This window comes from Petaurus breviceps, unplaced genomic scaffold (assembly GCF_028583685.1).
Source record: "Petaurus breviceps papuanus isolate PSGF00001 unplaced genomic scaffold, PetGlider_PUasm1.0 229, whole genome shotgun sequence".
Taxonomy (NCBI): domain Eukaryota; kingdom Metazoa; phylum Chordata; class Mammalia; order Diprotodontia; family Petauridae; genus Petaurus; species Petaurus breviceps.
In genome coordinates this window covers 37,871,846-37,895,958 of record NW_027185903.1, presented here as the reverse complement: position 1 = coordinate 37,895,958, position 24,113 = coordinate 37,871,846, and the positions used below count along the sequence as shown (strand labels likewise).

At 38.5% G+C, this 24,113-nt stretch overlaps 1 protein-coding gene across 7 annotated transcripts in view; it reads right to left on the bottom strand.

The window, feature by feature from the left end:
- Positions 1-24,113, bottom strand: part of SLC38A9 (solute carrier family 38 member 9) — a 171,293-nt gene that overhangs the window by 106,237 nt on the left and 40,943 nt on the right. For all 7 annotated transcript variants that reach the window (XM_069096500.1, XM_069096503.1, XM_069096498.1 and 4 more), the window contains 4 exons: positions 20,985-21,044; positions 14,885-15,082; positions 9,872-9,979; positions 3,734-3,840 (listed from right to left, as the gene is read on the bottom strand). In XM_069096500.1, the coding sequence (XP_068952601.1) occupies positions 3,734-3,840; positions 9,872-9,979; positions 14,885-15,082; positions 20,985-21,044 (473 nt within the window). The remainder of the gene's footprint in view (positions 1-3,733; positions 3,841-9,871; positions 9,980-14,884; positions 15,083-20,984; positions 21,045-24,113) is intronic.

Genomic DNA, 24,113 nt, shown 5'->3' with positions numbered 1-24,113 from the left:
CTAATTCATGAAAAACTTCAGATAAATGAGAGGTACCATGATAGACAAGAAATGATAACTTTCACATATTAGGCTACAACAAAAAGCACTTCAACTGTGAGTAGTACTGATCATAATTGAGTCTTTTTGGGAAGAGGGACTGATGTGGAAGGGACCTAGTACTTAACAGTTATTCAGAGTCATCATAATGAATAAACTTAAAATACTGGATTAAATCTGCATAGGCCATACTGATTTATTTTGGAAGCTGAATTTTTGATAAGTTCCTGATAACAGGTTATTTCCAGGTCATTTAATTTTTTCTTCAAAATTGAATTCAGGAAAAAAAAAAGTAGTTTGGATTCCTGGTAGACTAGAGGTTACGATAAGTTGCAATTTGTCCTGCTGTTTATCACAATCATCTAGAGTGTATATTTCTACTTAGATTTTATTTTGGAAATATCTGCTATTTTCTTTCTTTTCTCTTTTTTGCCTTTTTGGAGGGCAACTGAGATTAGGTAACTTGCCCAAGGTTACATGGCTAGTTTTTTTTGTGTGTGTGGGTGTTAAGCGTCTGAAGCTGGAACCGAACTCGGGTTCTCCCGACTCTGGGGCCACTCGCTGCTGGGCCGCTCACTGCTTTTACTCACTGCGCCGCCACCTAGCCGTCCCAATATCTGCTATTTTCAAGGACTTCAGAAGCTTCCTCTTTTGTTATAGAGAAATATTAGATTTTCTTGTGTTTAGACTTATCCTACCAGGCTGTGAATTTTAGTAGTTCTAAATTAGGATAACAGAATCATAAGTTTAGAGCTGGAAGAGAACTTAACTAACTAGTTGTCCTGTCCAACCCCTTGAAATTTCCTGATAAGGCAAATGACGCATGAAGTGATTTACCTAAAGTCGCACAGAAGTAAATGGCAGAGCTGAGATTTAAGCTCAGGTCCTCTTGATTCCTTATCTAGCACTCGTCTTTATATCATATCACGAGGGCCCAGCTTTGTTCATTTCAAGTTTCTTAAAGACATAAGATACGGCCAAAGACATACGATATCACCAAATGAGTTGGTGATAAGTTCAAAAGTACAAATGGCCCAAGTGTGTAACTTCTCAGCTGTCCCAAAGCCTAGAAACTTGATATATGTTTCTTGTGTATTACTATGAAGACAGCTTAACTAATGGAACTAATAAGGACCAGGACCAGGCACATGTAAGCTCACCTCATTTTTATTATTAACACTGCTATGATAAGTATAATTTTAAACAGAGTTCTCAAATGCTTTTAAAAAAATCTAGAAAAGGAAACAACATTAACTTCTATGTATCTCTAAGGCACCCACACTTTCACGACAAAACAGATCCAGCCTAGCTCTAGAGAACAAAGCAAATCTAATTAAAAAATCTAAGTGCAGGGGTGGCCAGGTGGCACAGTGAGTAAGAGCGCCGGCCCCAGAGTCGGGAGACCTGGGTTCAGTTCCAGCCTGGGATACTTAACACTTACACAAAAAATAACTGGCTGTGTAACCTTGAGCAAGTTACTTAACCCCAATTGCTTAGGGGCAGCCAGGTGGCACAGCGAGTAAGAGCGCTGGCCCGGTGTCGGGAGAACTGGGATCAGTTCTGGCCTCAGATACGTGGCAGCCACACAAAAATAACTGGCTGTATAACCTTGAGCAAGTTACTTAACCCCAATTGCTTAAAAAAAAAAAATCTAAGTGCAAATAATTCTTTCCCCCCGATCACGTTCAGATTTTATGAGGTAATCAAATAAAAGCAAGATCATATTTATTGGGCACTGCTGCATGAAAAGTAACTAGAATGACCTGGATTCTAGTCTCAGCTCTGCTACTACTTAACTGTATGACCATGGGTTTATCATTTAAAGTTTCCTGCCCTCAGTTTCCTCATCTGTGAAATGAGGAAGTTGGACCACCAGATGATCTAAGTGGAACCTTGTGCGTTATAAATTACGTTTTAATAAAGATGTTTTAGTTTAGTCATATATTTTAGCATCTTCTCAATAAGTAATGAAAATTTCACACATGCTATGTAGAAATACCTAATGGACAGAATATGTGTTCCACTGGTATTCCAATAAGGTTAAGAGAACTAAAAAGCCCCTAACAAACTGTCTGAACACTGCAACAAATTTATGGTATGTGTCATGGCACATGGCTAGAGTCACATAGAAATCGGTAGGCACAGGTGGATTGTAATTTTTATCACACTGTAGGGAATACACACATGTAAGAGATCACAGGTCCATATGAGAAACTGATTCCCTCCTGGCCCTGTTCCTGAACTTTTAGACTTCAAAATCTTGCATCTACTGCTGTTTCATCCTCAGTGCTTTAGGTTTTCCAGTCCTGGTTCATCCTACCACAACCATGGCCTACTCACCACTGAATATCTGTCAGCAGGGCCGATACCCTTTTCCCATTAGTGAGTTCCTCCTGGAGGCTCCATTTTGTGAAGGGGTCCAGGATAATCTGCCTTCACTATCCTTCCAATACTGTTCCTAACTGTTGGGGCTTCAAAATCACCTTCATGTCCACTCCTCTACCTCTCCTCTTCAGCTCCCTTTTTTGCACTGTCTTCCTGCATCAGAATATAAACTCCTTGCTATATAACCATTTTAGAAAACAATTTGGAATTATGCAAATAAATTTACCGAAATGTCCATACTTTTGAATCAGAGACTCCTTTACTGGGCTCATATGGAGTCAATGATAAGAAGTTCTGATATACACCAAAAATTATTTATAGCAACATTTTTGGTGACAGAAAAGAACTGGAAACAAATAGATGCTCATCAGCTGGGGAATGGCTAAACAAATTGTGACACATGAATGTAATGGAATATTACTGTACTGTAACTGTAAGAAATGATGAATGTGATGAATATGGAGAAGCATGAACAGATCTTATCTGATGCTGAGTGAAGTCAGCAGAACCAAGAAAACTGACCACAATAATATAAATAAAAAATAACAAGCACATACACATACACACACAAATCAAAAGTGAATATAGCAAAATTATACAGATCAAGCATGACTTAAGTGAAAAGACATTACAGCACACCCTCTCCTCACTGCTGAGATGGGAGGTCCACAAGTGTGACACATTGCATATCCTTTTAGACTTTTTCAATGTATTGATTGGTTGTGTTGATTTTTTCATCTTTTTTTTTTTTTGCTTTTTGGAAAGGGGAAGTCAGGGCAATTAGGGTTAAGTGACTTGCCCAAGGTCACACAGCTAGTACGTGTTAAGTGTTTGAGGTGGGATTTGAACTCAGGTCCTCCTGACTCCAGAGCCAGTGCTCTATTCACTGCACCACCTAGCCAATCCTTCATTTTTTGTCTTTAAAAAATACTGTTATGTGGCATAGCTCTCTAGGAGGAGGTGGAATACTAAGGGAAACTGGGATAATGTAAGAAACAAAGGACATCAATAAAAATTTACTTAAAAAAAGAAAACTAACCAAAAACGACTGTTAGTTCCTTGGGGGCAGGGACTCTTACTTTTTGCTTGCATTTGTATATTCGCTATTTAGTAGAGTGCCTGACATGTACTAAGTAATTAATAAATTTTGTTTCCTTCTATCCTTATCATATATTCAAAATAGGAGTAACTTTTCAAATGATGGTAAAATGACAAAAAAGTATGTTTCTATTCCAAATATAAAATGACTCACACAATGAATGTCTATACATAGAATAAAAAGAAGCAACTCCCTCACATAAATACTTACGTTGTTCTCCTGGTTCTTGTTGTTCTTTAGGAGAGTAATAACACAATTATGAATGAAGAAAGCAAGAGTGAGAACTCCAGTCAACTGTGGAAAGTGAATTCTGACCTCTAGGAGAAAAGGAAAGAAATCATCAAGATTTACTCACATTAGCTGCCAAAGATGCGATGAATAACCAAATAGCAAAAATCAGAAGCTTCCGCTCTGTTTTTGGGGTGTGAAAACTAAAAAAAAAAAGATTCATGTTGTTGCTTCTTATCAATATTACATAAGGGAGGGCTTGAATTTGCTAAGAGAATGATTCACAAAAAAGATTGTGAAGGGAAAAAAAGTTTGCATGATTTTTTTCAACAAGTGATCTAGAAACTATTGGTGATATTTGTCTTAGGGACTCCCTTTTCCATATCCAATTTCAAAAGCGGGAAAAACTAGTGCTACGAGTTCAGATTTTAGGGGACACACTGAACTTTCTGGGATTCTGTGGGGGAGAAAGGGAAAATAATGCAAATAAATATGAATGATAACAGAAAGAGGGAAGAGGTCTCTGAAGTACCTATTTCTGAATGTAGATGTGCTATATTTTGATTATCCTGCTTGCCTAGAATGCTTTTTGCTGTTCTTCAATCATTTCAGTTATACCTGACTCTTCATAACTCCATTTGGGAGTTTCTTGTCGAAGACACTGAAGTGGTTTCCTTCTCCAGTTCATTTTACAGATGAGGAAACTGAGTCAAACAAGGTTAAGTGACTTGCCCAGGGTCACACAGGTAGTCAGTGTCTAAGGACAGATTTGAATTCAGGATGATGAGTCTTCCTGATTCCAGGTCCAGTCCTCTATCCATTGCACCACCTAGATGCCCCTAGAATTTATTAATAGCATTTGACTCCCAACAATGACAATGTAAGTAGGGAGAAAAAAATTACTGATATGATTATCCCAAGTGTTTTTATTTGACCAATTAGTCACTGGGGAAAAACATTCTCTTTGCTTGACTCAGAATTTGTTAGTAAAGGATGACTAGGTTATTGTCTTCTATCTACTACAGTGTAAAGTAGCTATATTTACACTAAACATAGTGGGTCTGACAACCTTTTAAGTTTAGAGCAAATGATGATATCTGCTGCAGGGTGAACAGCTTTATCAGTTGCACAATCACAATTACACGTACTCTATAACCACAAAGGTGGTGTGGTTTCCACCAATTTGGATAGGTTAAGTTATTCAAATAAAATGGATCAAACAAAGCAAAAACACACTCTACTGGCTATCACCCTCCTTCTATAAGCATTTCTCTTCTGGCAATGAGTTAATGGGAATGATACAGGAAGTGAGGGGAAAGAGGACAACCCAGACTATGAATATCTTTACTTCAAAACCTCATCTAAACAAGGCTCCTCACTTGCTCTTTGTCAGTCGCTTGTTAAGAGATTTCTATCCTAGCTCAATGATCATTTTTGGAGTTTTCTAAGGAGGGCAGATGAAAATAAATCCAAAATGGCTCATTCTCTAACACTGGACAGAGTTAGCTGTTCAGAATGTTAACAAGAGTGCTATAAAATATTGATTCATCCTTATTATGTTTAAAACAATGACATAACATAATCTCTATCTAGAAATCATAAAGCAATGTTCTTTGAAAAACTAGGGGGATTCTCAGTGACTAATAATCTACTATCCAAATAAGCTCCATTTCATTAGCATTCTGTACTAAAACATAAGTAAGCATATCAATTCTGGGACCAGGAAGATTGTATCTCACATTCCTAGGAGAAGATAATTTTTTTTCGCTACAACCTGTGTTTGTGTACAATTTGTATACAAATACAAATTATCCCTTTACACTTAGAAAGTATATCCCAGAGGCTTTTTTCCCATTTGTCTTACTGAGATGCCAGGGTGTATGGTGGGAGGAGATCTATAACCATGCAATACTAGGGTTAAGTTGTACCTGTTGGCATTTCCTGGGACTATTTTTTCAGAGGCATTTAGATTTATGATATTATGCTATTTTAGCAACCTGGCTATTTAGTCACTGATTCCCTATTAACTGTATATTGATGAGCAATATGAAAGCACGTGAAAGTTTGGTAACCTGCATTTTCTCCTTTGTCCCTTATTTAATAGATATATTCAAAATCTCCCAGAGATTTCTATTTTTTAAAAATTCTGAATTTACATTATTCCTAGCTCCCTCCCCACAATCCTCCCCAAAACAAAAATGAAAAACAATCTGTGTAACAAAAAAGTATAATTGAAGATGAAGCAGTAATGAAACGAGGTATAGAAATCTTTCATCCCTATAGTTCTGCCCTACAGATAAAGAAAATGCATCAGACTGAATCCTCATTGGGAAACCTAAGGAAAAAAAATCACAGTGAGTCATTTTTCTACTCTAGGTCAGCACAGGAAGAAAGACAGAGAGGTTAAACATGGGGAGATGGCCTGGCTAGGAAGGGTTGCACAGAGCCTTCCAGTACAGGAAGAGACTGTGTACTACAGCAAGAAGAGTTCCCAAATCCAGCATCAAGGGGCCTAATGCTGTGCAAGGTGAAGGAACAGATGCAAACATGCCACAACTCCATATTGGGCCCTCTTCTCTTTTCTCACTTAGTGCTCTCATCCATCAGATTCCAGGGGTTCAATGATAATTTCCCTGCTGATGACTTCCAGATCTATATATCCAGCACTACTCTTTCTCCCAAGCTATCATCTGCATCACCAACTGTCTACTGGTTATTTTGAACTGAAAACCCTGTAGGCTTCTATACTCACTGTTTACCCAAAACCCACTTCCCTTTCAAATTTCCTATTTTGTTGAGGCCAACAGCATCTTTCGAGTCAGCCAGGTTTCAACCTGAGTATCACCTTTGACTTCTCAATTTCACTCACCCTCCCATAGTCAGTCAGTTGCCAAATCATACTTCTATCTCCACAATATCTCACATGTACATCTTTTTCTCTCCACTCACATGGTGACAGGTTACCTGAGTTCAAGCCCCAATCAATTCTCACCTGGGCTACTGCAATAGCTTTCGAATGGGGCTCTGTTTCTGGGAGTTTCTCCTCGCTCCAATCTATCCTCCATATAGCCGACAGAGTGAGCTTCCCAAAGTCCATATCTGGTCATACCACCACCATTTATTTAATAAACTATCTTTGGGATAATATATAAACTCCCCTGGTGTTTAAAGTACTTCACAATCTGATTTCACTCTCCTTTTCAGTTTTACTACACATTTCTCCTGATCCACACACTCACACAACACAGCCATACTATACTCTTGCTGTTCTTTGTGTATGACACTCCATGTCTTGTCCCTATGCCTTTGCCTCAACTGTCCCCCAGCCCTGCAATGTGCTCCCCCCCTCACCTCTGTCCCTTGCAATTCTTGGTTTCCTTTAAGACTTAGGTCAAGCATGGCCTGCTGCATGAGGTCTTTTCTGGTCCTCCTAGCTGCAAATATTTTCTCCTTCAAGGATACCTTGTGTTTTGTAAAGTCCTAATATATGTGCATAGTGTATCTCCTCTTTAGGATGTAAACCCCTTGAGGACTGGCACTGTTTTGCTTGTAATCATTCTCTGGCACATAGAAGATGCTTAATAAGTACTTAATGTTTCACTGAAAGTCCTCGTTACATATCTCTCCCCACTTAGATAGTCACGTCCCTCTTAAGGGAGCCAAATTCAACTTATGACAATAATCTTTCAGCCACTGCTTCAAGTGTCTAAAAGCTTGGGGGAAAGAATCCCCTCCTGTAATAGTGTTTCCTTTTCCTTCCTTTATTTAAAGTCCTGGTAGTCCAATTTTAGGAAACCCTGAAGAATATCATACTGCCTTACGTGGACAGAAAGTATCTTGAGTCTGTCATCTCTATCAATGTATAACTCCAAAGAAAACCCAGAGCAGAGGACATTACTTCACCTACCTTTTTAAAAAATACCAACCCTGGGGCAGCTAGGTGGTGCACCGGCCCTGGAGTCAGGAGGACCTGTGTTCCAGCCTCAGACACTTAACACTTTATTAGCTGTGTGACCTTGGGCAAGTCACTTAACCCGAATTGCCCTGACTTCCCCCCTCCAAAAAGGCAAGAAAAAAAAATACCAGACAAAGACACACTCAGTTTGGGGTGCCTACTGCATTGCGGGAGAATCAGAAAATCAAGGGCAGGGTATATAATGCCCCTAAGGGTAATGGTAAAGCTTCCTTTGGAACTACCAGTCACTACTGAGTCAATCTATATAGAAACCATAGAATATGGTCATGGAAGAAGCAAAAGCGGAAAAAAAAAATCACCATTTCAGAATTCAGAAAAGAATATCTGGGCACTGAACAGCATTTTAAGTTTCTAGATCAATCAAGTTAATATGCATGAGAAAAATCCTAAACTACCTTCAATGAGAATCACTGTAAGATCTCCTAGGCTACCATGCATGAAAACACACATAAGGAAATATGATACATGAAGTGGTCTGGAATTGGATGATACCTTAGCCAGGGATTAAAAAGAGCCACAGTACAAAATGAATAACTACCACTTCAAATAGAAACAGTGGGGAGGCCCACACATATTCCAGGAAACAGAGCTAAGCTATTCAGGAATACACTGGGGCTGAAGGATGTTTATCTTCTCTCAAGTTAGATATGAGCTAAGTCTTAGTTACAGTAATAATTTATTTTAAAATGAAAATAAATTTTAGCTGCTAGGATAAGCACTCATTATTTAACAAAAACTGCTAGGAAAAGTAAACAACAGTATAGAAGAAATTAAATTTGGTCCAACATCTCACACTTTATACCAAGACAATCTCAAAATAGATATGTCACCTAAATATAAAAGATCACACCACAAATTAGAAAAACGTGAGAAAAATTATCTATCAATCTACAGAGCAAAGTTCATGATCAAATAAGGGACAGAGAGGATCAGAAAAAAAAAAACATGGATAACTGATTACATAAAATTAAGAAGTTTCTACACACACAAATCCGATAGAGCTAAGATTAACAGCGGAAAAAAATGGGAAAAATTTTTGCTGCAAGCTTCTCTGATAAAAGGCTTCAATTCCAAAAACGTGTAAGAAACCAACTCAAATTTATCAGAAGAAGAACCATTCTCCAGTTGATAAATGATCTAAGGACATTAAAAAGCAATTAATTCCCAAAGTGAAAAACTCAGGCTATCTGCAGCCATAGGGAAAAATGCCCCAGTTTATTAACATTTAGAAAAATGCAAATTAGGCAATTCTGACATCTCACATCAATCAAACTGTTGGAAGGGGTATGGAAAACCAGGCACAGTGACGTACTGGTGTAATTAACACAAAAAAGTAACAGTGTATATGCCATTTGACTCAGATATACCACTGCCAGGCTTGTATTTCAAAGAGATCAAATAAATAGGAAAGAACCTATAATGTAAAACAAAACAAAAAACCATAGTTCTTTTCATGGTACCAGAGAAAATGGAAACTAAAAATACGCCCACAAATCAAGGAATGATTAAATAAGTTGTGAAAAATGAATGTGATGGAACACACACTAATGTGCTGTAAGAATTAAGGAAAAAGAGAATTTCAAGGAGACAAGAGAAGAGACAAGACTTATATGAACAGACAGAGTAAAATGAGCAGAACAAGAAGAACAATTTCTACTATAACACTGATATAAAAATGAACAATTTTGAGGACTTTTATAAACTGAAGAATGAAGTTGAATAGAATCAGGAGAACAATTTCTACACCACTGTAAAAAACTTTGAAGGTTATAACAACTTTTGAAGAATTGGCTCAAAGTAGATATTACCTACATATGCCAATCATGAAACAAGTTCTCAACCTCTAAAATCCTGGGGTAACATCCTCCAGGAATGTCTTAAGTTTAAAGAATAGTTTTCTTTCTTATTCCAACATATATTACTTCAAAACAGAAAAGATACCAAAGATAAATTAACCTGCCTCCTTCTGAACCACACAAGGGGAAAAAAAGACCTCAACTATATCCCTGATTTTATCATATCATCATTAGTAAAGACTGCTTAGAGTTTAAGAGCAGGATATTTCTATAACAACCATAGAGCAAGGTTGCAAATTTAGAGATAATACTGATTTTACTATTTTTAATTTGGTTCTCACAGCTTACCTGGGACAAAAAACTCTGTTGATGTAAACCAATGAAATTCCAAATGGAAACCCAACTGAATGGTCTTCAAGGTGACAAAGAAAACCAAATAGAGAACTGATACAGTGCCTATGGGAAACAATCAGAAAATGTTTAGCATTTGAGTGCATCTTGCAAAAGAACTTAAGAAGGATTGTAAACAGAATACAGAAAACATTAGTATTTTCTGAACCCAAGAGCAATTCCCACAGAGACCTAATTCAGAGGTGAAGCATGGAAAGATGGTTCAGTCTATGTGAACAGAAGCAGGAAGACCAGGGAAAAAGATCAAAGAGTCATGGAGGAGAATGCCAATAATGAAAAGTAATTCTTTCTGATATGACTGAATCATTTTAAGTTATTCTAGGACTCTGGTTTATATTTTGAATTAGATTTTCCTCTAGGCTCATGATTAAATTTGGTTCTGTTACATTCACATAAACTAAAACCCAGTAAGTTAAAAAAAAAATCTAGACTTGTTTCAACATGGACTTTCAACATGGCAAGAAATTAAGGAAGAAAAAGTTAGGACACAATTGCTAGCCAGAGTTAGCTACAAAGTCAGAAACTGTCCATGATTCTAACAAGTCCCTCCCCAAATGAAGCCCTGTTTGGGTGTTATTACATGTTATCAGTAGAGATCATAGATTCTAGGATTTTTCCTGCCTAGGGTGTCTCACACACAGGAAAATGTGGAGCATGTAGAGATCTAGGGCTGTCTCGATAGAAGGAAGGGATAAAAACACTCAGGGATTTTATATCTAGTTCAAAAGGATGAGAGGAGTCCCTGGAACTGGACAGCTAGAAGCGACAGCTGTAGTTTTATGGCCAGGCTTGGGGTTTAGCCAATGCCCTTTTAGGGCTCTGTGAAAGACAGCTTCATACCCTTTAAAAAAAAGTGGGAGGGGATTTACAATCTTTGTTTTTATACAAGTCTTCGTTCCACTCTTAAAAAATGTCAGAAAAGATAATTGTGGAATCTCCCTTGGTAATATGCTCTCATGTCTAAACTCTTATATAGTTAGAAAGACTGTCCTAATATTTAACTCTGCCTCCCATCTGCTTAGGCTCATTCCTTCTACTGTAACCTTTGAAGAATATGAAGAAAAGTTATTCAATAGGAAGAAAACAGAAAACCTTATGCTCATCTCCAAAAAACCCCACTTAAATCTAGGAACAGTGAAGGGCTGGAATGGATCTTTCCATTTTCCCCTATAATCATTTACATACAATTGGGAAAAGAAAAAGTAATTAGAAGGACAGGATAGCTTATGAGAAAACAATTCAGTCACAAATGAGAGATGACCTTTATGTTTGGTTTTATTTCTTCAATATCCAACAACAAACATTTAACAAGCCATTTTAATAAGGGTTCTGTGCTTGGCACTAGAAAAGTTAAAAAATTTTAAATAAAACATAGTCCCTAAGGAGTTTACAGACTACTAGGGAGAAAAGAAGTACCAATAATATATAACATTATTTGGCAAGTATATCAGAGTCTTAGAAAATGAAGTGCTTGCTATGTGAGTTTTGAGGAGGCAAGTTAACAGAGTAGACAAAGTTCAAAAAGACTTCCTGGAAGAGGTGGTATTAGTTAGGCTTGAAAGTCTGAGTAGAAACTTTAGAGAAGAAAAGAGTGAAGGCATAGGGAAAGTATAAACAAATACATAAAAGCATAGTATGTATGTTAGAGGCAGAGGGTCATTATTCATTTTCATTGGAGCACAGACCACACACATGACATAAGAAGTACTGGAAGAGGTACAGAATAAAGGAAGAGGCTATTGCAATCATCTAGGGCCTGTAGTAATAAGGGCCTGTACCAAAATAATGTTGGCAGAAAGAAAAATGAAGGGTCAGATGCAAGAGATATGATGGTAGCTGATACATAGCCACTGATTGGCTATGAGAAGGAATAGAGAGGGAAGAGTCAGCTTAGTCATCACCAGGCTATAATAACAGGAGATGCCAGAGACAATTTTATCAAGAGAGAGGGTAAAAGATAATGGGGCTTAGTTTCACACATGCTAAATTTATTATGTCAATGAGAGACACTGGTAGATATTGTGTAGGCAGCTGGAGACATGGTTCTGGAGCTCATAAGAGAGGTAAGGTCTGGACATATATATTTAGGAATTAACTATAATTCCAAGGTACTGAATGAAACTGCAAGTACAGACTGAGAACAGCCGAGAGCCAAGCATACAGCCTCAAGGAATGACTAAACTGAAGGGCAAGGAAGATGCCCGGGAAATGAGACAGAAGAACAGTAACTAAAGAGGTAGGAAAACCACGAGTATGAGGTTCCTGAAGCCAAGGGAAGAGAAAGTAGCTAAAAACTGGAGTTAACAACAGTATGAAAAGCTCGAGCGGGGTTAAAGGAGGATGACAGAGAAAAGGACATCAGAGCGAACGATTACAAGATCACTGCTGAAAGCAGTTTCTAATGGAAGTCGTTTCAGTACTTTATTGTGGGCAGAAGTTTGCTTATAAGAGTTTGAAGAGAGTGGCTATTGAAAGGAGGAAGCACTGCATTGCTACACTTTTTAAAAAGCTGAGAAGGGGAGGAAAGAGATGGCTAAGAGTAGGAAGAATCGGAAAGAGTCAAAGCAAAGGATTTTGTTCAGATTGAAAAGATCTGAATATGTTTGTGGACAGATGAAAAAAGGCCGTTGGTGAAAGAGAAACTAAAGCTATATGGGAGAGAAATGAATATGTGATAGAGTGAAATCCTCTGGGCAAAGAATAGTTCAGTGATCCACATAGAGGAGGGAGACCTAGTGAGTAGTGTTTTGTGATGAGAGAAGAAAGAAGATAGGAAGAATGGAGGACCGGAAGGAGGTCATACCATATGATTTCAATACTCTTAAGGAAATGGGTTGCTAGGTCATCTGCTATGTTGGAGGGGTGGAATGAGGAGTGAATATAGCTGGGGGTGAGAAAAGAATTCGAAAAGAGGAAAAGTTGTCATGAGGAAGAAGACAAGGAGTTCATATGAGTAGAGTAGAAAGATTGTTAACCAGCAAAGGCACAACAGAGATTCTGTAGCGTGATTTTTTTACAGGTGAAATCAGCTCAATTTTGAGATTTTCTAGTAAGACTAAGCAGCTCTTGAGCAAGAATGGAGAAATCAAAAGGTAAAGGTTACTCAGGGATGAAAATGAGCAGACTATGAGGACAAAGCACTCTGGGATAGCAGCTTAAAGAAACATCAAGATAGCAGCCTTTGGTCAACCTTTGCTATAGAGAGAACTGCAACAAAAATAGGAAAGATAGTTTAGGAGAAAACAGATGCATAAAGGAACCCAACTGAAGGATTTTACAGGGTCCCAAGAATTAATCAATTTCAAGATTTGAGGTCCAAACATGAGATGAAGTATGAACATGATAGTATGCAGTTGAAGTGGTTTGTAGAAATGCAGTGAAGTTGAAAAGGGTAAAGAACTATGTGGGGGGTGGCTAGGTGGCGCAGTGAATAGAGCACCAGCCCTGGAGTCAGGAGGACCTGAGTTCAAATCCAGCCTCAGACACTTAACACTTACTAGCCTTGTGACCTTGGGCAAGTCACTTAACCCCAAATGCCCTACCTTACCCCCTCCAAAAAGCAAAAAAAAAAAGTAGAAGAGGGTAGGTTTGGGGAAAGGCATGATTTCTGTTTAAATCCACTGTGCCCTACTAGAAAGTCGGGGGGTGGGGAGAATGGGGGAAGATATGGGAAAGAGCAGATTGGGGGAGGGGGATATTCAGTGGGATCGCTGTTTTGGGGTGGTGGGTAGAGGAAAAATGGGGAGAAAATTTGTAACTCAAAATCTTGTGGAAATGAATGATGTAAACTAAGAAATAAAAAAGAGAAAAAAAAACCAACAAAAAAAGAACTACATGGTCAGGTTGTTAGAGAGCTTATTAACATGAGTACTGAACACCCTAAGAATGACAACATGGGACGGGGTGCAGAGGAAGACCACGAGCTGGTTACTAAATTCACTGAAAAAATCTAAGACCTAGATATCAGGAGAAGGCAGCAACAAAAAAGGAGAAGAGGGCGGGACAAGTGGATGGAATGGGAATGTAAATTTAAAGATCTTCTCTGCCCCTAGGCTAAAGTGCACCTGGAGCCTGGGGTGGGAGGCTCATTTTTCAGTAGAGACTTCTTGATTGGCCAGTGGGTCAATAAGGTTGTTACGTTCTCTGAGCCAGGAGAAGGCTATATAAGCCCTGATGTGTAGCTTTGTTTTGGGTCTCACTTTGAGAAGTGTTCTGTGATTTGATCAGATGAAACTCTGGGAAGCCGTTGTCCAGGGCCCCCCTGGCTTTGAAACCCAGATGCTGTTTGGTATGGATGTAATGGTTGGACAGTTTGGAAATCTGTCTACTTGATCTGTTTCTGTCTTGATAATTCTGTCTGTATATTCTAAAGTTCGGGGTGCTGACCTCTTTCCCCTGAACTAGGAAAAAGATACATATTTGACTGATTAAAGTAAGCTTGTTAACCCATTTTGAGTGGCTTTCCTTTAACAAAGCAGATCCAAGAACCTGTGGTGGCAGCGACCCTGGGGACGCTGGGGTGCTTGCTGCTACAGTGGATTACATAATCCTTGAAAAAGGAAAGACCTCCTTAGGATGGATAGAAGAATGGACTACAAGGGCAGTGGAGACAATCCCTCCTCTTGCTATGGGGAATTGGGCAAAATTGATACAGATAAGAATGACTGCAAGAGAGGTAGCGTCCTCAAAGGAAAAGACAGATTTCAATTAAAGTGAGGAGATGGAAGGAATGTTGACTAAAAAGTTAAAAAATAGGGGGGAGTTTATTGAGAAAGGAGCAGAAGTTCCAAATTGCATAGTGAAATGAATGGACAATGGTCAATGAATGGACTGTGATAGGAATTGTTTGGGGGAGAAAAGGAGCTGTTAGAATCAGAATTAAGAAGGAGGTCATATGCGCATCCAAAGAGGTGAGACTGGACTCTACCGTAAGGAGGTGCTTGGGCTTACCTAGCATGTTAAATTTTGCAAAAAAAGATGGAGACTTGAAGTTGAGCAGTGGTAGGAGTAATCCTACCAGGTAAAAAGGCACTGTCCTGGATTTATTCCACCACTTTTCAAACTGCTGGAAGTCAGTGTTATTGGCAGAGAAAACTTCGATGGTGTGGTTGTCAGGTTGGCTATCACCTCTGGCCTCTGGGCAAATCACTGCAATAAGAAAAGCATCAGGTTAAGAGAGCTATGAAAAATACTGACCTGCCAGGAGAAATTGCAGTTTCTTTACTACAAGCCCCATAAAACAGATGACATCCCTCTCTTTAACCCCAAGTGATCTGCTATGAGAGCTCTCTAGAGTCCAGGTACTCTCTCTCTTTTTAATTAATTCATTTACTTTCAGTTTTCAACATTCACTTTTTACAAGATTTTGAGTTCTAAATTTCCCCCTCCCTTGCCCTCCTCTCCTCTCCCCAAGATGGCATGCAATCTGATCTAGGCTATACATGTATGATCGTATTAAATATATTTCCACATTAGTCATGTTGTGAAAGAAGAATTGTAAGAAGTAAAGTTTAGAACAATATATTATACCATATATCACAATAAGGTCCAAATGTATATATAAACTAAATATGATGGATAATGTCATTTTAAAAACCAGAGGAGAATATAAGGCAGTGCCTTGTACAACAAGGGTTATGGAAAGAATTCTTAAACAAGTGACAAGGGTATTCATAATTGATTAAGACACTTTCAATAACACGAGATTAAAAAGCATTTATAAAAAAATCAATGCTGCTATCAGAGAACTAGAAACAAATCTTTGTAGTAAATCTTTCTGAGAAAGGTCTGAGATCTAAGATGTATATGAAACAGACAGAAATATATAAAAACAAAAGTCATTCTTTAATATCTAAGTGGTCCAAAAGACACAAAAGATAATTAAAAAAAAAAGAAATGCCAACTATCAACACTCATACAAAATACTCCTAAGCATAGTTAAGAGAAAGGCAAATTAAAACACACACACGTCACACACATCAAGTTGGCAAATATAACAAAATGGTGAATATTGTTGGGAATGTAGAAATTCTGGACACTAATGAAATAATGTTGCTGGTGCTCTGAATTATTTTAATCATACCGTGACACAATTTGGAATTATACTAGAAAAGACAATAAACCATATATACCTTTCAACATAGTGACTCCACAACCAAGCACATACCCCAGGAGGTCAAAGACAAAGAGAATGGGCTAACATATACAAAAATATTGCAGTGGTGCCTCTTTTTTTTCCTAGCAACGAACTGAAAAGAGTGAATACAAATTGACTGCAGAAAGGTAAACAAACTGAGTTTCATGACTATATATGGAATATTACTATGCCATAAAAAATGAAGAATATGAAGAATTCAGAGACCACTGGTAAGACTTGTATAAATTGACATAAAGTGAAGTAAACAGAACCACCAGCTTTAATTCATTTTGAGCTTGAACATTTCTGATACTATTCTTACAGGCCCATGTCACTCTTCTGCATCCATCCCTGTTATTACTTTAAGCATCTATTCGTATCTCTTAACAATTTAACTTGGTTGATTAGTTCTCAATGCATACATAGTTGTCTTTAAACAGCGATCCTTTCCTTCCTCATAATTTTTTGTTGTTTTGGATCTGTGTGGTTGTTAATGAGAGCCTCCTATCTCTCTTGCACTAACTTAGCCTACAAAAATTTAATCTATGGGATCCTATCCATTCTATTAATCTTTTGAGATCTGCTATAATCTCCTATAAGGCACTGTATCAGACTAAGCCTAACTTTCCTTTTCTTATGTAAAAATCCTGTGCACACGTGCGCACGCGTGCATGCACAAACACATACACATACCCCCACCCACAACTTCCTATTATTACTAATGAATCAATCAGCCAATCAATCAAAAAACATTTATTAAGTACACACACAAAACGTATGCAAGGTCGGTATCTGGTAACCTTGAAGGGAAAATCATGAGCAGCAGGGTGAGGTGAGGAAGGGGAATATTTCAGATGTTTAGCAGCATAAAGACACGGACATGAGGAACAGCAAGAAGGTCACTGTGGCTAGATCACAGTGTACAATAAGGCTGGAAAGGAAGGATGGAGCCAAACTATGAAGAGCTTTAAATGCCAAACAGAAAAGCTAATGTTTGATCCTAGAGATGACGGGGAGTTTAATGAGTAGGAGAATGACAGGTCAGAGCAGTAATTTAGGAAAAATAGCTTTGCAGGCTATAGGGAGGATAAACTGGAATGGGGAGACAGGATACAGAGAGCCCAACTAGGGACCAATTATTGAGAGATTCCAAGCAAGAAGTGATGAAGACCTGACCTGGAATGGTATCTGAATGGAGGAAAAAAAAAAAAGAGGAATGTGGAAGAGATGCCAGAGAGAAAGATTTAGAAACTTTTGTTAAGATGTTCTGGGAGGAGTTGAGGACACTGAGGTTAAAAGTCTGGATGACTGCAAGGATGGCCAGTGCCCCTGACAAACAGGCAAGTCTGGAAGAGGGCTAAGGCTTAAGGGGAAACAATGAACTCTATTTTAGGCATTTTGAATTTGAGATGCCTAGAAAACACCCAATTAGAAATGTCCAATAGACAATGAGAGATGTGGGATAGCAGCTCAGGAGAGACGCTAGGGTTGGATCTATAGAGCTGAGAGTCATCAGTTTAGAAATTATACCTGATTCCATGGGAGCTAATGAGATCACCAGGGCAGTAACGAAGTACAGAGCCTTGGGATGCACCTCCAGGTTGGGGGCAGGACACTGATGAGGGTCCAGCAAAGGTGTCTGGGAGGAGAACCAAGTATAGTGAAAGACACTGACCAAGTGCTTGAGTCACTTGGGGCCACAAAAAAGCAGGGAGGAGGGTTCAGGAGGAGACACTGATCGACGTTATATTCTATGGAGAGCTGGAGAAGGAGGAGAACTGAGAAAAGGTCATGATGTTTTGCAAGAGATCAGTAGGAAGCCTGGAGAGAGCAGTTTCAGTTGGTCAGAATCAGGTCCAGTATAAGAGTTATTTTGCTTTTAGAAGAATGAGATATCATTAAAGCAAGGCAAGAATTTATTAGCTGCTTTATTTTTTGGCTGAGAAAGAATTCTTGCAGATTCCTGGAGCACTGCAATCAATCATTATTATTAAACTATGCTTTTGAGACATGCTTGTCATATGTTTAAAAAATTCTTCATCTTGGAGCAGATAGGTGATGCAGTGAATAGAGCACCCGGCCCTGCAGTCAGGAGGACCCGAGTTCAAATGTGACCTCAGACACTTAACACTTACTAGCCGTGTGACCTTGGGCAAGTCACTTCACCCCAATTGCCCTGCCCTCCCCACTTTGGTCCAAAAAGACCAAAAAAAAAAAGAATTCCTCGTCTCTCTCCCCCTCTTGTCTAGGTGGTCTATACTGCAATCTATGAAAATGTCATACGGCATGGGTTTTTCCTGTTTTTCTGCCCATTGCTCTATTGTTGCTCTGGTTCCTAGATTTTGTTGGTGAATACATTTATTGAATTTCTTCCTAATATGCAATCCTCCTCCTCCAAACACAATTATCTGGCTTTTAAAAAAATTCTGAATAAGGTATATATTTAAAGATCCAGCCTAGTCACGGGTGCTTAACACTAAGTCTCAGTGATACCTCTGAGGCTGAATCTGCCTCCTTACATCAGGGTCTCTAGTTCACACTGTGTACTTTTCATGTATAGGTACCTGAGGAATAGTTTGTGTTTCTAGCTCCTGTCTTAAGAGTTTGCCTTCTAGAAGATACTGGGTATTTCTTGCTATTCTTCCTAGGCTGAAGCACAGATCTCTGTACTATCCAGCTTTGGCTGCCAAATTCCCACCACTCACTACCCTGATCTCCTATTTTTTCAGTTTTATATGTTAAATCATGTAAACTTCCCAGCTCAAGAGCCCCTGGTGGATCCATATTGCTTCTAAGATGAAATACAGACTCCTCAGAATAGTGTTTAAGGCCCCTCATAACCTGGCTCCAGTCTACCACCTTATTTCTTTTCTTTCTTTAAAAAAACAAAACAAAACAAAAAAAACTTAATTTTTCTTTTTTCTTTTTTAGAGAGGGGAAGGCAGGGCAATTGGGGTTAAGTGACTTGCCCAAGGTCACACAGCTAGTAACTGTTGAAAGTGTCTGAGGTGGGATTTGAACTCAGGTCCTCCTGACTCCAGGGCTGGTGTTCTATTCATTGTGCCGCCTAGCTGCCCTAAAACTTGTTAATTTTTAACATTCTTTAAAAACATTTTTTTTCTTTCTTATGTTTCATGGAGTCATTAGCTTCCACTTGCCCAATTCTAATTTTTAAGGCATGATTTCTTTCAATGAGTTTTTGTATCTCTTTTTTCATTTGGTCTATTCTGTTTTTTAAGGAATTCTTTTCTTCAGTGAATTTTTGTACTTTTTACCACTAGGCCAATTCTGTTTTTTAAAGTGTTATCTTCTTCAGTATTTTTTTTGTGCAAGCTGTTAATTCTCTTTATAATTTCCTTGTATCACTCCTGTTTCTTTTGCCAATTTTTCTTCTACCACTCTTACCTCTTTTTTGCTTCCAGAAATTCTTGTTGGGCTTGTGTCCAATTAGAATTTTTCTTTGACAATTTCATTGTAGCTGTTTTCATACTGGCATCTTCTATTGAGTTTATGTCTTATTTCCTACTACCCTAGAAGCATTTTATGGTCAAGTTTTTTTTGTTTGTTTTTTGCTCATTTTTCCAGTCTAATTATTATTATTATTATTATTTTTGGAGGGGTAGGGGGTAAACAGTATTTTGTTTTTTTCCAATTACATGTAAAGATAGTTTTCAACATTCATTTTTTTAAATAAGATAATGAGTTTTAAATTTCTTCTCCTACGCTCTCTCCCATCCCATCCACCCAAAGATGGCAAGCAATGTGATATACTGCCTAACTCTTGACTTTGAGCTTTATGTTCATATTTGGCTCTGCTCACAGTGAGGAGGCGCTATCCCAAGCATCAGGTTTTTTCAAGTTGCTGTTTTCAGAGTTAGCTCTGGGGGTCTGCAAGTTTTCCTTCATTGTCTTTCATTTCATTAGCACATAAGCTAATTAGGTATAATTAATAGGTAAAACATAAGTACAACTATTATGAACTCTTATCTTACTGAGTAACATCTATCTCCATAAACTTTCAGAAGTTATTTAAGCCCTCTGAATCTTAACTTGTTCAAGGTTTAGATTTTGTTAGTATTGTTATGATATTCAGAAAATAGTTGTGAACTTAGTCTGAAAACTTGGGTTCAAGTTTAAGTTCTAACTCTTTTTTTATATCTTTTTTTTTTCTTTGCTACTTTTTGGAGGGGGAAGGACAGGGCAATTGGGGTTAAGTGACTTGCCCAAGGTCACACGGCTAGTAAGTGTTCAGTGTCTGAGGCCAGATTTGAACTCAGGTTCTCCTGACTCCAGGTCTGGTGGTCTATTCACTATACCACCTAACTGCCTGCCCCTCAAGTTCTAACTCTTGACAGCTGTGTGACCTTGACCTAGTCACTAAACCTCTTTGTGGGCTGCAAATCCTTTCGCTATGAGGACACTACTACTTGTACAGAGCCCCTCTTAGGCAACAGCTTTGAAAATGTTAAAACACTTCACAAATCAGTTATTACAATGATATCAGCCCTCTAACAACCCTGTATTTTGTCACAGAAAAGGAGGTTTTAACGTTTAGGATACTCATTTACTTATTCTGAGTTTTACTAATTTTTATCAGTTCATATTTGCTGCCATCGAAGCCTCTTTTATTATGTTGAGCAAATGAAGCTTTTCTAAAAGGAACCAAGATTTTTCTCAAGACTCTAATCTTTCTTTTCAATGCTAACTTCTATTTAATGTCAGCAAATTCTTCTTAATTTCCTGAATAACATTTCTGTATCCTATGAACTTTGGAGGAGGGGTAATAATAAAGTACAATGATTCCCATTTTTTCTTTAAGCTCAAAGAATTCCTCCAACTATTAAACTGAAAGTCACAGGCTTTGGTTCTATAATTCTTACACACAACTTAAAAAACTTCTACAGAACAACTTACCTGGGTTGGTACCATTAGTACTAAGTACATCATCTGTGATGTTAACATGATGAACAAAATCTGAAATATGAAAATAAAAACAATTTGTGTGATCCAGATGCTGAAACCATCACTGAAACCCCTGCTAGGCAATAATGGTTAGTGCACCAGCCTTGGAAATCCTTAATTTTTGTCTGTTAGTGACTTAGCTTCTTTTTGTCACAGGTATCTGATAAATGTGTGTCACCCACTACCCTGAAAGCATGAAAGGGTTAGTGAAATAATACGTTAATGCAAATTAACATGAGCCCAGAGTGGAAATACCCCAATTTGGATTTTAATAACTACAAGATTGAGGCGTTTGGTTCTTAGGTCTCTGAAGAAATTGTAGTGCTCTGTACTAAAAAAAAATACATTTATTTCCCCCCAAAGAGGAAGCTGAATGAGGCAGTTAAATTATTCTGGATTTCATAATTTGCCCTCAGCGACCTCCCTTAAGATGAATGTTTATGAAATATTATGTAATCCCTAGATGAAGAATGTTATATTAATTTATGAATTGCCATTAGTAGGATGCCAAGATCCATTCCAGTCTCACTGAGATGATTTAGGTCACATGTCAGTTCTCTCGACTTCCTTTCTCCACTGCTCAAAATTTCTCATTTATTCTTTTCATTTACTCTTTCCTCTTTTTTGATTGTTTCAGAGGAAAAGATACGCTTACTCCTCATTATATGGAATTCCCCTCCCCGCCCTTGACTCTTTCCACCTTTCATGATCTTGCTCCCTCCCTTTCCACTGGTTCTTTCCTATTTACTCAGAAAGTCCCCAGGTCACACTAATAGTAAAACAGCTTGACCTTTCTACCCCATGTAGCTACTATTTCATCTCTCCCTTATCTTTGCTTTACTTTTGGAACAAGTGTCTGTACTCAGTTCTCCCCTATACTCTCCTTAATTCTGTAAAATATGGCTTCCTCCTCTGATAATCACAGCACCGGCCCAGTCTTCATATCTATCCCAAACCTGCTTTTACACTGGGGAGATTTCAGGTTATATGTTCACGTGCCCTTAAAAACCCTGATCTCTCAGTATGTCTCCCAACCCAATACCTGTGATCTGCACTTTCATTCTACCTCAGGCCCATACAGTGATGGTCAAATCCTTATCATGTCACTGCCCACAAGCGAAACCTGCAGACTTTCTCGCCTCCCTCTCACATCTCAGTCCCTTGTAATATGGTTTCCATCCCTACCACTTAACCAAAACCACTCTTTCTAATGTCACTAATTAAGACTTTATTACAAAATCAATAGATTTTTCTCAGTACCTTTCTTTCTAGACCTCTCTAGAACCATGGGGATCACCCATTCTTCCTAAATAGTGTCTCCTCCCTGGGTTTTTATGTCATTGTTCTGTTGTGGCTCTCTTCTTACCTGCTAGATCAATCTTTCTGTTCCTTGTGTAGGTTGTGTATAACCTCTAGATGTGGTTGTATCTCAGGGCTCTATCTTGGACCTTCTCTCTTGGTAATTTCATTGGCTCACATGAATGTACTTATGTGCAGTGTGGCACCCAAGTCTAAAAAATCCGGATTCAAATTCCACTTCTGACATTAACTACTTGTGTGACTTTGGGGCAGTGACTTAACTTCTCTGGACTTCAGTTTCCTCATCTGTAAAATAAATGGATTGGACTAGATGGCTTCTGGGGTTCTGTCTCGCTCTAAGGCTATGATCTGTGCAGATGACTCTTAAATCTACATGACTACACTTCATTTCTCTTCTGAGCTCCATTTCCTTATCTCTAACTAATTACTAGACACGCTTCCATCTTTGTGTCCCATACACATTTCAAACTCAGTATGTCCAAAGATGAACTTTTTATCTTTCCCTTCAAATTAACTCCTCCTTTTCAAGTCCTTACTTCTGTGTAAGGCACTACTATTCTTCCTGTCACTGAGGTTAGTAATCTACAAGTCAACTTCGTCTCTTCTAACCAGTTGCCAAACCTTGTCAATTCTGTTTCTTGCATTTGTCTCCCTTCTCTCCACACCTAGTTACCACCCTGATTCAGGCCCTCATTAACTCTCACCTTAACTGCTGAAAGGTCTTCCTAATTGGTTTTCCTGCCTCCAATCTCACAATCCATTTTTTCACACACCTGCCAAACTATAAATTCTTAAACTACAGGTCTGACAACATCACTTCTCTTGTTTAAGAAGTGTCGCTGGTGTCCCACTCCTTTAGGATAAAATACAAACTACTCTGGTTATGATTTAGAGCCTTTTGCAATTTGGCTCTGACCTCTCTTTCTAGGCTGATTACACAATACTATCCCTTGCACACTGTTCCACCCAAATCATCCTACTTGCTAATCACTATATGTGATAGTCTGACTTCTGCCTCTGGGCAAATGCAATGGCTGTTCTCCATGCCATCTCTCTTCCCATCTCCATCTACTAGAACTCCCAACTCTCCTTCCTTCAAGGTTCAGGTCAACGGCTACTTCTCAAAGACCTTTTCTAGTTCTCTCAGTTGTTACAGTTCTGTCCTCCCCAAACATCACATACAAATTCTGCACATAGCCTGTGTTGATTTGTCTGTGAATACATTATATCTTGTCAGAAGAACATAAATTCTTTGAGGGCAGAGATTATCTTACTTTTGTATTTGTTATCTCTAGTATCTAGTTCATAGCAGGCACCTCTTATTGTGTTTGTCTTTCGTTCTCAAAGAGGACCATGACACCATGTAGATGACATAACTTGCAGATGACTTTGATTTGAGGGAGGGAGGGCTGTGTAAGGTCACCAGCCTCACTTTCTCCTCCAGAGCCTTCTTGGTCCAGTGGCCAGATATTCATCAGTTCGACTGGAAATGGTCCAGGATGCCATGGGAGACCCTGGCCCTTTTAGGCTAAGGCCTTTTCAGGTTCTCACTTTGAATAAGGAAACACTCATTCAGTGAATAAGCCTCTTTAGGAAGTGAGTCAAGGGATGGCACTTTTAATAAGAAAAAAAAAATCAAACTGAGAGGGGAAGATCCTCAGGGTTACTGGCCAAAAGAGAAATAGTTACAATTTACTTATTTACATTCACTCTGTGCTAGGAGGGCAAGGACCTCTTGTTGTCCAATTCATGAGCTCCAGA